At 49.6% G+C, this 14,230-nt stretch overlaps 1 protein-coding gene across 4 annotated transcripts in view; it reads left to right on the forward strand.

Annotated features, from left to right (window-relative positions):
- The window catches only part of NRG2 (neuregulin 2), an 81,107-nt gene that overhangs the window by 28,418 nt on the left and 38,459 nt on the right, over positions 1–14,230 (forward strand). Inside the window, exons 1-4 of one of the 4 annotated variants that reach the window (XM_056502501.1) lie at positions 4,597–4,714; positions 5,799–5,961; positions 9,866–9,984; positions 13,373–13,438. In XM_056502501.1, the coding sequence (XP_056358476.1) occupies positions 5,936–5,961; positions 9,866–9,984; positions 13,373–13,438 (211 nt within the window). In that variant the 5' untranslated portion in view covers positions 4,597–4,714; positions 5,799–5,935. Of the gene's footprint in view, positions 1–4,596; positions 4,715–5,798; positions 5,962–9,865; positions 9,985–13,372; positions 13,439–14,230 lie in introns of those variants that run through there. The other 3 variants (XM_056502502.1, XM_056502499.1, XM_056502500.1) reach the window with 3 other exon arrangements.

Consider the following 14,230-nt stretch of genomic DNA (forward strand, 5'->3'; position numbering starts at 1 on the left):
ACCTTGCCTCTCCAGTGAGAGGCCAAAGATGTGTGGTGCTGGAAGGGCTTCCTGCTGGCAAAATAAGCCCAAGGATAAACATTTTAAGGACAGCTGAGCACCTGCTTCCTCCAGTGTCTGAGACTCCCTCAGCAGCAAAGGTGTGAGCCCAGAGCATCCCCAGAATTGCCTCCCATCCCAGCTTCTGCTCCAGTGCTGTCCTGTGCTGGGACCAGGCTGTGGAGACTGGACTCGAGCAGATGTTGAGCAGGAACAAAAGGAGATGGACTCAAGCTGTGCCAAGGGGGGTTTAGATTTTAGGGAAAATATCTTCACTGAAATGGTGGTCAGGCATTGGAACAGGCTGCCCAGGGAAGTGCTGGAAATGTTCAAAAACGTGAAATGTGTCACTTGGGGCAAGGTTTATTGGTGCCCTGGCAGTGCTGGGGGAATGGCTGGACTCGGTGATCTCAGAGGGCTTTTCCAACCTAAAGGATTCTGTCATTCTGTGGGACAGTTCTGGGATAATTCCCCCTCAGTGAGCATTTCCCCTTGTTTAGCAGTGCAGGACATTTCTCTGAGAGGGTCTGGGTGTCACAGCCACTCTGGCACTCCCACCTCTGTCCCCTGCACTGGGTTTGCTGCACCCCAGAGCTGACAGCCTCGAGGAAGAGCATCCACTGGCACTGGACCTGCCTCTCTCTGGTCCTGACTGGATGGAACAAACACCAAAAAACTGCTCAGAGCAGGCTGAGGGCTGAGGGAGCCCTCATGACTTTGATGTCTTCATTGTGCAGCTGGTGGGGCCAAGTTTAGTGGAGGGACATGTGATATGGGTGTAGAACATCACTTCCAGCATGCTGGGAGGGGACTCCAGGGAAGGATAAGCATCCCAAACTGTAAATCTCTGAAAAGAGATCTTACTCTATAATGATTATTTTAAGAATAATGGGATTTATACATCTGGCTCCACTTAGAGATAACACTGGTCTCCAGATAATCCTCTGCTCTTCCTTTCAGTTCAGAGTGGGGATTTCAGAGGGCCAGAAATGGAGCACTGGGGAGGGACCTTCACAGGGAAAGCACACAAGGCAAAAACTCTCAGGCTGTGCAGGACCTGGCCAGGTGCACAGGATCATTTCTTTACAAGTGTAATCCAAAGACCTTATAGAGTTTTCTGCTGGAGCCAGGCAAAAGGAGCCCTCCAGCAAAGGGGTGTCCATAGTGTTTCCCTGGCCCTGTGAGCCCTGGCAGAGCTGAAATCTCTCAGCTCTGAGATCTTTAGCATGCAGAGGGTTAGGGTGGGAGACAAGAACCTGGTTGCCCTCTGTGATTCATTCCTGGCTTTCCTCCCTGTGTGTTTAAAGTGCCTTGAGGTCTCTAACTAGAAAGTATGACTGAAGCACTTTTTTTTTTTCTGTGATCAGATTTTCGTCTGATCTCTAGAGCAGGGGAATCTCTTTCAAAATAAGGGATGTGTATGTTGTAAGGAGGAGAGGAGCACTTAACTGCATGTCAGCTCTTCAGCTTTGCCATCAATCATTTTCCCTCTTCTTTTTAAACTTACTGGCAAAACTTCTGGTGCCATCAGGCAAAGGAGTCAGGCTTTTTTCAATGGATATTTGCTGGAGGGAGGGGAACAATTCTGATTCCTCCTTTCTGAACTTCATGTTCCATCTGTAATTAGCAACAGGCTGGGGCAAGCCTGGCTTGCACAAAGGGGAAACCTCTTTAAGGTGGAAGAAATTATTGGCTGGGATTTTATCTCCATCTCCATTTGAATAAAACACAGTTGATGGGGAACCCAGAGAAATCACCCAGAAAGAATTGCCTGTGGTAGTGGAAGTACAGCCTAGTGAATGGCTCTCCCCCCAAGCTGCCAAAGCAATGCCATTTTTGGCTGAGTGTGTCTGAGGTCTGGTTGAGGCTGCTGGCTCCCAAGAAGTTCAGGTTGGGTTTTAACTTTCTAGCTACCCTGGCAAATGGAGCTGTGGAGGAAGCCAAGGGAGTTTTTGCTTGTGGAGGTGTAGAGAACCTTCCCCTCTCGAAGTGTCAATGCTCAGGGCTCAGCCTGGGACGTGCATATGCTCATCTGGAGCCCAGGAGCCCGGTAGTCCTCGCAGCCCTTTCCCTTTGTGTGCTCTGCTGCCAAGGGACACTGCTGGGGTGATGAAGTAGGCGTATCATTAGACTGGAGAGGGCTGGCAGTTCAGTTTGGGACAGGCTGACCATATGACATCCCTTGGGAGTAGTGTCCTACTTTCAGTATCACCAGGAATCCCTATTGTTAGCCTGTAAGTGGAGCCAGGGGATACCCTCCTCTCCTGTTTCTGTACAGTAGTCCCTCAGGCGATGCCACTTGAGCAGATTCATTGCTGGGGTCTTCCTTGTAGGGCTCCCAGTTGTAGATTATTCCCCACCCACAATGAATGGGGCTGTGGTCTTCCCTGTACAGCTCACTGCACTGGAATGAAGGCAAAAAAAAAAAAAAAATAATGCCAAAGCAGCAGGGGAAAGAGAGTGCCAATAAAGATAAATGATTTCCTAATTAAGCCTGGAGACAAGGAGGGGCAAAGAGGACTGTTGAAGCCTTGTGGGAGCCAGAGTGAACTCAAGCAGGCTATACCACCACTCTGGCAGGGGTCTTCGGGCTGACATTTTTAAACAAAGGAAAAAGCTCATTTGACAATGGATCTTGCAAGAGCAATTCCAGATGCCTTGAAGCGAAGCCTCTTCTCAAGCACCGGTGTTGTTATAATCTCCAGGGGAGCTGCTGCCTTGCTAACTCTCACGATGTCATTATAAGTCTCCGATATTTGGGATCTGGTTTTAGCTGCTGAAGGCACTTTATTGGAGGGGGGTGTGAAGGAGAGCATCTCCTTTGTTTGTTTGCTTGTTGTTTTAGAGGAGATGATGGACATCATCTTGGCCAATGCACCTGGGACTGAACCAGGGAATTTGAGAACTGAAAGGAGAAGCAGTTGGGTCTTGAGCTCAGACAATCCACAAACTTTGCAAGTTGGGGCTCCTGAGAGAGTCAGGGAATGGACATTTAATCAAACTTGACTGCATTATAGTTGCTAACAAGTCACGGTCAGCTGCTGGGCTGCTTCAGCTGACGGGCTCTGCAAACTTAGAGGTGGAAGGAGCTTTATGTGCCTGAAATTTTGTGTGGTTTCTCCAGCCATGCTGGCTGCTTACAAAAACAAAATAAAAATCTCTCTTTGCAGACCTTCGCCCACTGCGGTTGCAAAATGTCACAGATCAGGTCGAGGTCCTCACTGAGACCTGAGCTGAAATCCCATTCATCCTGTTTCAGTTTAAATGTTTTACCTTTGGGGAGGAGGGCTGGGGTGAGGGCTGAGGCTGCTGGCAGCTCACCCAGCACAGCACATCACAGACCTGCAGGCATGAATTTGCCATGCAGCAGCCACTGCTGAGGATCTGTGACATGTACCAGCTGCAGAAAAAATGGCCTGGGGAGGAAAGAATGACATGGGGGGACCCAAAATTTTATCTAGATCTCTTGCACACCCTGTGTGTGACCATGGTGGTGTTTCACAGAGGTTTTGAGCAGTAGTTCCCTGCCCATGTGAAGGTGCCATCCCTTTCTCATGATCTCTGCTCCCCAAAATGCTTTTTCCTGGTATCAGTATTTGCAGCCTGGCTCTGCTCATCTCCATTGCTGGGCCCTGCCCAGGGCTGTCCCCAAGACAGCTGCTCTTGCTGTGGCACCTCCCTCTCCTCCTTGGTTCTTTATAACTAATGTGCTTTGCTTTAGAGGTCCTCTCAGGCCTTCCTCCCCACTTTTGGCCACCCCTGATGTTTTGGTCCTGCTCTGATTTGCCCAGCATATCAACCACCACCTAATAGGTGATACACTTCCAAACTAGGACCTCTGTGCCTTCTCCTCAGCAGCACTGGGCTCTTTTCCCTCCCTGCCACAGAACCAGCTCAGGGTTTGGTTGCTGAGGTGGTGAGACCTGGGCACTCCTTGTCTCTGTATTGAGGTCACACACTCTTTGGCATAGAGAAATATCTGTTCCACATTTGGTGCTGGGAAGTCCCTGGCTCTTGGGACACTTCTCCTGTATGAGATCACAGGAAGCAGGGAAAGAACCTGCTGGGAGCTGGCCTCAGAGTACTGCTCTAGGACCTACATTTTCTCAAAGAAATTAAAATCCTGGCATTGGGTTTGGAGGAAACATTCCTAGGAGGGATCAATTACTTTGAATTCCAGAAGTAATACAAAGGACTCTGCAATGACATTGTGTCTGTACATCAGCCACAGCCCAAAACTAAGCTTTTACTCATGTATTGATGTCACACCCTGGCAGGTGCCACAGCCTGGCCTGGCACAGAGAGCAGCAGCAGCACAGGGATTTGCCTCTCAGCACAGCAGCCACAAAGTCCACTCCAGGCCCTGGCGTGGTTGTGTGTCACTGCCTCTGCTGCCCCACACCTCTTCCCACTGCCAGAACAGCCTGGCTGCATCTGAGCCTGGAGGGGTTGCACAAGTGACCCTGCTCTTTGGAGTGTACTTATTGATCTTCTCCCCGTTTGTTGACACTGTCCAATCCAGAAGTGACTGGCCCTCACTCTGAGAGCAGTGTCAGTGTCAGCTCTGCAGAGTGAGGACTGGGCGAGTCTTCCTCTTAAATTCAGCCTGTCCCAAGCCTGGGCACAGAGAGACCACAGCACTGCTGAGCAGAGAAGGGGCAAAGCTGCTTTTCAGGTTAGAACAGCGCTTTAATGTTGGGGAACAGGGGCAGGAGAGAGCAGGTAGAGGGGGTCAGGGATTGGCTGGTCCTGTCTGGGCACTGCAAGGACATTACCTGCCTCCCACCATCCCAGCAGGTCAAGCACAGAGCGGGTCAGATGATGGTGTGAGGGGAGGAAGGGAGATAGAGAAGGGATGATGGCCAAGCTGAAAACTCCAAACCTTCCTGTCCTTACCCCTCTTATTTGATTGCTTTGCTTGAGGGCATTTCTGTCCCTTCTCCCGTTTGTTCTTTCTGTAGCTGATACTGAGCTGGCCAGATGATGCTCTGGAGCACAGAGCATCCATAGGACACTGGTTTTCCTCAAGCACTGCAAGCACAGCCATCCTGCCCAGCTCTGCTGTGCTCTGCTGAGCGCAGCTGGAAGGCAGGGAAGAGATCAGGGGGGCTGTTCCTGGCTGTTCCTGCCCTGCCAGAAAAAGGGGCTTTGCCATAGCCATCCCCACACTACCCTTGCATTGCAGTGATGCCCTCTCCCTGAATTCATCCCACTGAGTGCTGGGGACAATGCACGTGTCCCCCAGAGCCCCTGCCCCAGCCCAGTGCTTGATGGCTGCTGGACAGCACTCATGGTTTGTAAGCTGGATATCCTGAATCTTCTTGCCAATCATTAACCTGCTCTTTCAGGGCAAAAGCAGCTCGGTGAGAGTGCCAGGGCAGCACGCAGGCACCAATTAAATCTCTGGCAGGATGTGAGCAGTGCACGTTACAGCAATTGCTGGCACTCCTGCTCTCAGCAGTGCCAGTGTGCTTCCTGCAAACAGAGGGGAAGGGAGTTAATGGGTGACCACAGCAGGGCATCCAGGGTGTCCTTTGCAAGGGTCATGTTTGGGAATTTCCTTTTCCTAGGATTTCAGGTGTGTTTACTATGTGCAGTGCTCTTCATTGACAGTTTTGGGGCCTCGTATGGGGTAGTCTCCAAGTTCTCTTCATCAGCTTATTCCTTGACTTCTTTGTTACTTATATTTTAGTTACCCTATTTTTAGAAGACTAATAGAATGCTACAACAGTAGTAATCATAGAGCTATTCTTGTCCAGAAGGATGCAGAAGTGGCTGAACTCACGCAGGAAACCTGGACTGCTCAGTGTAGGTGTCCCAGAGACAGCTCATGGCAGCTGCTCTCCCCATCCCATGCTCTGGCATGAATGGTTTGGTGAGGAGATGACCTGGGAAGATGGCCCCATTTCCACTTGGCAGTAGGTAAGAGGGGGAAAAATGATTCAAGCTTGACCAAAGTGCTGGTGGGAACATGACTGCTGTCATGAGAAGTTCCTCCTTGGCTCAGATGCAGGGCCTGTTTCTTCTCCTCTCACTGCACTGGAGGCCTCAGGGCCTGAGCTCACATTTAGATGTCTAAATTACAGCCGATGAGGACACCCTTCCCAGCCAGAATTTGCCAGGATCTTTGTGTAGGTCCTGGCCAAGGGCTGATCTCCCTGTTTCCCATTGTAGTCTGGAGATTGGCACTGAAGAGGGTGATTTACTCATCCCTCCAAACTGCCCTCTGGGGGACTCTTTTCTCTTGGCCAGAAAGGTATTTTGGGGGATCTTCTTTTGGCCAGGCTGAAGGTCTCCTTGTGAATCCTATCCCTCAGAGCTTGCAGACAGCATATTCCCCGTGGCTCATCCCTCCACTGGCACTACAGGAGATAATTAGTGCGTGGCTAAGTCATATGTGCTGAGGGTCAGGGAAGACAATGAGGCAGATTTCCCCCGGAGTAAAGAGATGTCAACAGAGTTGCACTGCAGCGAAATGATGGGATCTGTCAGTGACCCTGGCCCTTTCACTGAGCAAACAGCCCGGGGCAGAGCCTTCCTCCAGAAGAATGGCATGGTCTGGCAGCCAGGCACCCTTGTGAAGGCGCACACAGGGCTCTGCCAGCCCTGCTGTCCCCAGGAGACACTGCCCAGGAGCCTCCAGCCCCAGCTCTAACTCCTTGGAGCCCACTCCTTGGTGTGCCTGTAAAATCAACCCACAGGAGAGCAAAGTACCTGCCCCTGGGGACAGCAGGGGGAAGAGCATAGCTTTGGAAAGTCGACTTGCAAAGGAGTTTTGTGGTATTTCAGGAGATAGTAAAATAGAACAAAACAAGACTGGTCACCTTTGGCACACACAGAGCAGGTGAGGACTTGTCCCTTTGACATCCTTCAGCTCAGTTCTTCCAGTGCACAGACATTATCCATGTTGATTAAAAGGCCCATGGTTAATGCTGTGAAGCAAGGTATCTCTGGCTGTTTCAATGCTTCTTGGAATAGGGAAATTCTCTTTGCATTTATGCTCCAAATGAAAGCTGATCCATATCTCCAACCTTCATCTCCTTTCCTCTGAGTCTGTCACCAGCTGATTATGCAGCACAGTGTGGAGACCAAGAGGGGTCCCACCGTTGGCCTGGGCTATGAAAAGCAAGAAAAAGCTCTTAATTTTTCAAGGGGATCTTACAGTCCAGGATAATTTCAACAAATTGTGATGACAAAATGTTGCTATGCTCCAAATGCCACCATCACTCTTTATTCTGGTCACATTCTTCTCCAGTTGCAGGTAAAATGTCTCTCACTTTGTTGTTGGAGCTGAGTCTTTTTGTGCCTCTAGTAACTCTCTAGTTCATATCTTTGGGAATTACACCCCCTTATCTGTAAAAGATCACATACCTAGGTGATATTCTAATGCAGTAGTAGATTTTTCCAGTTGCTCCATCTGGTGAAATGTGCTGTGGATTGAGATTGCCCTGCAGCCAATTGTCATTAGAACATCTGTGCTGTGGCAGCTGAAGGCAGCGTGTCCATTGATGCTCTCAGCTCTGCCCTGGCAGAGAGCCCCAGCGTGCTGATGTGCCAGCATGGTGTTTTCTATGGGCTCTGAGTTAGAGCCTCGCTCTTCCAAGCTGCTTTCAGCATGTGCTGCCTGCAATGCAGCCTGTCCGAGAGCTGCTTTGTAAAACAAATGGTGTATTCTGGCAGAGAGGGTTGAGACAGCTGGCAGAAAGTAATGGCTGGGCTGGGAGCAGTCTTGGAGTTGCATTCTGGAGCCATCTCGCCCTTTTGATGAGCATTTCCACACCTTCCTCTCTGGAGGGAGTGGGGAACATGCTCCTGAACAAGGTGCTGCCTCCATCAGGCACCCATTGTCCCTCCCAGCAAGGTGCAGGAACCAACAGCCACGGGGCAGCAACAGGCACTGGATGACCTTAAATGTCCTTAAATGCCTCTCTCTTGTGCATTACCTGACTGCTGAGGCAGCACAGCAGTGAGGGACACGATGCCCAGGGCTGCCATAGGCTGTGCTGAGAGACTTGAGAATATGCAGAGAAGGGCAGTCAAGGCATAACCAGCCCTCTTATTTAGGCTCCCATGCTGGAATGTGTTGGCCCAAGCCATTGCACAAATGGGTTAGGGGAGACCTGCAGTTAGAGGGATTCAAGAGGTCTTTGCATACTGTCAACATTCATTTAAAAATTGCTCCACATGTGGCCCCAGCTCATGCAATTGAACACTTGACCGCATCCTGTAAAAAAAGGCAGCGCCTGTTTCCTGGGAGCTCTACCAAGTCATCTCCAAGTGCTTTTAATTTACTAATATAACTAGTGAGATGTTCCTGCTGTGTCCTTGCGCCGTGCCTCCCAGGAGAACAGCTTGTCAGGGTGTTAAAAAGATGCCAGTGAGCTTCTGTGAAGGGCTTCCTATGGACAATGATTTGCACAGCCCAAAGAAAAGTCCTTCTCGGATGACACATGTAACATTGCAACTATGTCCAAGGCTAATGATTATTTTCCACATAAATGGAATTATATTTGCCTTCAGCAACATCGGCCACTGGGACCTCTCTCTAAAGCTGGCAGCGCTTCCAAGTCTCTAAATAACGTGACACAGACCTGAGGTAAAACTTTTGGGGTAGAAAGCAGATGGAGATGTCCTCATGAGAAAAACGGACAGGATGGGTTTGGATAAGATGGCTAAAATGGAAGAAAATGTAGTAAACCAGAGGGTCTCATGTGGGAGTCCCACTGCGGTCTCATGAGTGGCACTCAGTGTGTGTTGAAGGCTCCTATAGATCCCTGTTAAACTGGGCAACAAAAGGTTTTGCCTGTTAGTCAGAGCCATCCCAGAGAATGAGTCATAGCCAGTGGGAAAGGCGATGCTCCTTCCCGCAGCGCTGCAGAGCTCTGCCGCAGAGCTGCTGCCTCTCCATGGAGGAGCAGCACAGCTGCGAGGTGACACAGCTGCGAGGTGACACAGGCTGCGAGGTGGCACAGCTGGGGGGAGGTGGCACAGGCTGGGAGGTGGCACAGGCTGGGAAGTGACACAGCTGGGAGGTGACACAGCTACGGGGAGGTAGCACAGGTTGGGAGGTGACACAGCTGGGAGGTGACACAGCTGGGAGGTGGCACAGCTGCGGGGAGGTGGCACAGGCTGGGAGGTGACACAGCTGGGAGGTGACACAGCTGGGAGGTGACACAGCTGGGAGGTGACACGGGCAGTCATCACACCCACCCTCTCCTGCTCTTTCAAGGCACCTCTGGCTGGTGAGATGGGTGTGTGCAGCTCAGCCACACATCTGTAGTCCACTGGAGTGTGTATTTAGGGGAAACAAGGGGCTTGCCCTTTTTTTGGGTGCAGATGAAGCTGCCAGTGATATACCCCAAGGGTTGGATGTGCAGGATGGAGAGGGGTGAGTCCCCCTGGGTGTTTGTGCTGAGTGTGCACAGGGAAGCACTGACTGCTCAGCATCCCTGCTGAGGAAGGTGCAGAACAGGCATCTCCTCTCCACATCTCCATCTGGCAGGCAGATCCCACTGGCTTTTTTCCAGTGTGGAAAGCTTGTGCTGGGGTGCTGGGGCATCAACTCCTCATGAGACATTCTGTGTGAATGAGAGCAGGTGTCAGACCAAGGCACACAACACGCTCAGAGCAGTGGGATCAGAGGGAGATGTTCAACTAGCAAATCCTGGGAAGGGACTTGTCCCAATCCTCTCCAGCCTATTCAGCCTGCAAGCTCAGGCAGCCCATCCTGGTAAGCAGGGGTGACCCTCCAGGGCCCAGGAATGGTTGTCACTTCATGAGGTTGGTCAGCAATGGAGTAAGAAATGTCTGCTGTACTTTTCAACAGAAAGATTTCCAGACTGCAGTTCAACAAGGTGAAGCTGGAAGATGCTGGGGAGTACAGCTGCGAAGCCGAGAACGTTTTAGGGAAAGACACCGCAAAAGGCAGCCTGAATGTGAAAAGTGGTAAGTGAAGAAGCCAGCAAATGTCTTGAGCTGTCTGCCATTCCACAGAAAGGCTCTGCACACGGTCTGTCTTGAATTTTGTTTCATGGTTTCAGGATATCGAGTAAAACTATCTTGGGAGATAAGAAAAATGCAGCTTAGCATAAATGTTTATCTTTGTTATCTGTCACTGGCAATGTGGTTAATTTACATTTTAAATAAACTTACAGTCTATGTATTTTTTTTTAAAAGGGGTAAGGAGGAAAGAAAGCTGGTGGGCTTGATGTTTTCATTTTTTAAAGAATTTCTGAGAAGCAAAGCTCACCAGAAGACAAGTAATTAGACCATAGCTTTGTGATGAGTGAAGTTGCTTCTGGTTTTCATCCTAGAATGTGTGCTCCATCTCTTAGAGCTCAGCGGATGGAGTCTGAGGTTAGGTGGTTTTATTATTATCTTGGTCATAATAATTATATTGCTTAACACGATGGTTTGGATGCACCCTCCGGCTCAGAAAGTCCCTACAGTGGCTGCCAGAAGCTGGGAGGGCACAACTAGGGAGGGGTGGCTGTATTTCCCAAGCTCTTCCTCCTGCCATTCACAAGGGGCACTGTGGCAGCCTGGGCTTGGAGCACTGGGCTCTGGGCTTTGCTGGGATGCAATTTTTTCTTCTCTCACCAGCCTCATCCCAGTGTGAGGGAAGGTAGCTTTCTCCTGCTGCTTTCTGGCAGTATTTTCTCTCTTAACCTCGGCGTGTTTGCCATCCTGAGTCTTTTGTTCCGTGAAGCTGCAGCGTCACACAGCCTCCCCACAGGTTATCCTGCCTGTGCAGTCCCAGTGCTGGCAGAGTTGGAGGAAGGCCACCCATGCTCACCCCTCCCTGCCTCCATCCTCCATGCCTGTGGACTCAGCCCTGCTGCTCTGCTGGGTTTGTTTCCAGTTGATAGGAAAGGTGTCCTGAGAAGGAGCTGGGGCAGTGCTCTCCTTTCTTTCCCCTGGCTCACGCTCTGGCAGTCCCACACCCATAAACTGCTCCTGTTTGATGGGAGCTGCATGTGCAACCTCCCTTCCCTGTGTGCAGCCATCAGAGCCCTGTCTGCCCCCTCTGCTGCCCCTTCCCCACCCCCAGCACTCCTCACTGCTTGAGCAGTGCCTGCTGAGAGGCTCTGACCTGCTCACCACGACTGCCAAACAACTGGGTATTTAAATCCACCAACACAAAGTGTTCAATAGAAACAGGCTAACACTTAAAGCTGGTAATTTAGTTTTTTTCTGCTAGCTTTTGCATCTTTTTCTTGTAGGTCAACTTCTCAGACATTATTAATTGCAGTAACTTTTTATAGTCAGTGCTACTCCTTTCAACTCCAATTAATTCCCTCATGAATTTTGGTGTAAATTGTAATAATAGGAAATATTATCAAAATAAAGCAGGAAATTGAGAGGTAAAGGAGGCTAGGGGATGTGCCAAGTAAATGCACATTTGGGGGATTGCAACCTGCAGGAAGCCACACTGTGTGGCAAGGACCACTCACAGCAGGGATGGGTTTGCACCTGAGCTGCCCAGAAATGTGCTAAGACCCAAAAAACCATGAAAGACACTCAGAGATCACGCTGTGCATCTGGTGGATTCCCTGCCTGGCTGAATCCGTGTTCTCAGCTGCCTGGCTCACTGCTCAGCTGCAGGCACACCTTGCTGCTGTTTGCAGAGACCTGCCAGGACAGCAGGGCCAGCCCCCTGCAAAGCCAAGGTCATGGTGATCTCTGGAGGTTTCTTTGGCCCTGTTACCCCTCTGCACTTTTTTCCTCTTTCCTCTGGAGCTACCCAGAGTTAAGCAGCCTTTCCCAGTATGGAGGAGCTGTCCTCCCCCCTTACTGCTGGGCCTTCTTGGGGTCTTGTGAGCTTTCCTCATTTCTGCAAGCTCCCTTCCTCTGTGATATTTTCAGTAGAAAACTCCTCAGGGCATCTGAATCCACACGTGTGTTGCCCCCTGTTTCTTCTTCCCCAGGCTCCTTAGCACTCATCCTCTTGTGGCTTCCATTGCTAAGTACTCTTTGCTCTGTTCCAATACCACTTTTCAGTTTCAGAAAAGCAGCTTTTCAGCCATGCAGATCTGTTGCAAGTCACCAAAACCACCACATCTTTAGAGAGAGAGAGAGTGGCTGCAGAGCAGAGACAGGCATTAGAAAATGCCCATCAGCCAAACCCCCACCTCATCCCTCCTCTACAATTCCAGTATTTCCACAAAACTCCCAGCTCAGAAATAAATGCTTTTGCATTGAGAAACTTTGTGAGGGTGTTTATTTCTGAGGAAAAGCTTCTGGACTTAGTACAAATATACTGTGCTTTGGTTGTATTGCAGATTTTTATGACTTTGAAGTAAATTAGATTCTTTCTTAGAAAAATGTCTCTTTACCCAGATCTAATTATTGAATAGTCTAATGTTGATATCACATGGCCATGAGGGCACAGGTGAGATGTGACTGTTTCAGATTCTTCTTTTTCCTCAGAAGATTTCTAGGCATCTTCTCTACTTCCAGCCCCTTACTAAACACTGCAGAAAAAGAAATCAAGTTGTACAAAAAATTCCTTCTGCTTCTAGTTTTTTGTGGTGGTCCCAGCCCTGTGTCTGGCAGGCAGGCTCCTGGTGTTTTCTTCTTTGTGCATCCAGAGGGTGTGAGGGACATCTCCAAAGGTGCTGGTGCTGCCAGTGGGGTTGAGTAGAGCTGGTGGCATTGGGGTTCCCAGTATCCTGGTTAAAAAAGAGGAAATCACTACCTCTGCTTGTCTCCCCTGCTGCCTGGGGTCCTGGCCTTCATCTGTTTCATGTTCTTCCTCCTCTTGTATGAGCATTAATTTGTGCTGCAGAACTTCAGGTACCCGTGGGATGGAGGCTCTCCAGAAAATCCCACCTTTTCTTAAACTCCACATTTTCCCCACTATCATGTCCTGCCATCCCATCTTGGCACTCTGGTGGCCATCAGGGCTCAGAAAACCTCTCACAGTTTTGCTCATCTCCTGCCAGGCGAGCCCTGAGCCATTCCTGCCTCTTTGTGGTGACACGAGGGACACCGTGCCCTGTGCCATCCCTGCAGGGACACTCCCTGTCCTGCCTCTTTGTGGTGACACGAGGGACACCGTGCCCTGTGCCATCCCTGCAGGGACACTCCCTGTCCTGCCTCTTTGTGGTGACACGAGGGACACCGTGCCCTGTGCCATCCCTGCAGGGACATTCCCTGTCCTGCCTCTGTCACCCCAATGCCCTGCCCTAAGCCAGCACTAACACCTTCTCATCCCCCAGCCTGTGCCCCCAGCAGCACCTGCCCCTCTGCTCCTCCCCACAGTAGCTAAGCCCACCCTGCTCTGCTCAAAAGAGATATTTTGTTCACTACTTTCTTACCTTAATTTCCCCAGGAACAACGAAAGCACCACAAGTCTTACCAGCCTCAGAAACTAAAATAGTTGTTATGGAAGAAGAGTGTAAGTACCTCTCCCCCACTCCCCCCATACAGCTGCTTTCCCCTAATTTGTTTGTTATTATGAGACATTTTGCATAAATGCTTTATTGCCTCCTGGAATCTTCTTTAATTACTCCTTCTGTCTGATTTTTCCCAAAGCCACTGATCTTTCTTTCCCTAGATCTTTAAAAGAAATCTGATTTGTATTGCTGGTGTCTATCTTGGAGAGGGAGAATTTGATAACTATTGCAATGGCAGCTTGAAGAACATGCTACTTAAAATTGCAATTGAAGTTTAAGCATTCCCAGCTCTTTCAGTACATGGAATTATTGATACTTGCAAGATGTACTTGTTATGGCCTTTGATTTAACAGGGTTTTCTTTTATCGTTTTTGTGTTTGGGTTTTTTGTTTGCTGTTTTTTTGTGTTTTTTTTTTGAGGATAGTTTATAAAGCCAAAACAGTATGTAGGAAGGACAAGGAAAAAGGCATGAGTCTTCTAAGTGCACTATAAGAAAATTGCAGAAAATCCATCCATGCCCTGCCATCCCATTTTTTCTGAGTCTCCAGAAAGCAAGAACAGATTTCCCCAAATGCCTAATTTGATTTAATGTGGTTGAAATTCTTTTTAGCATTCCCTCCTATTCAGTTGTCCCCAAAGCAGTAGAAAATGGGCACAGAGCAATAAAAATCAAGGAAGGGATACAAGTGTAGATTAGAATCCTGGTGCCTGAACACTGGCTCAGCAATTTGTGGTGGAGGGGGTTATGTCTGTGTCAGGGGGTCTCTCCCCAGTGGGAGATCCTGGCAAAACCC

This window comes from Oenanthe melanoleuca, chromosome 13 (genome assembly GCF_029582105.1).
Source record: "Oenanthe melanoleuca isolate GR-GAL-2019-014 chromosome 13, OMel1.0, whole genome shotgun sequence".
Classification (NCBI taxonomy): domain Eukaryota; kingdom Metazoa; phylum Chordata; class Aves; order Passeriformes; family Muscicapidae; genus Oenanthe; species Oenanthe melanoleuca.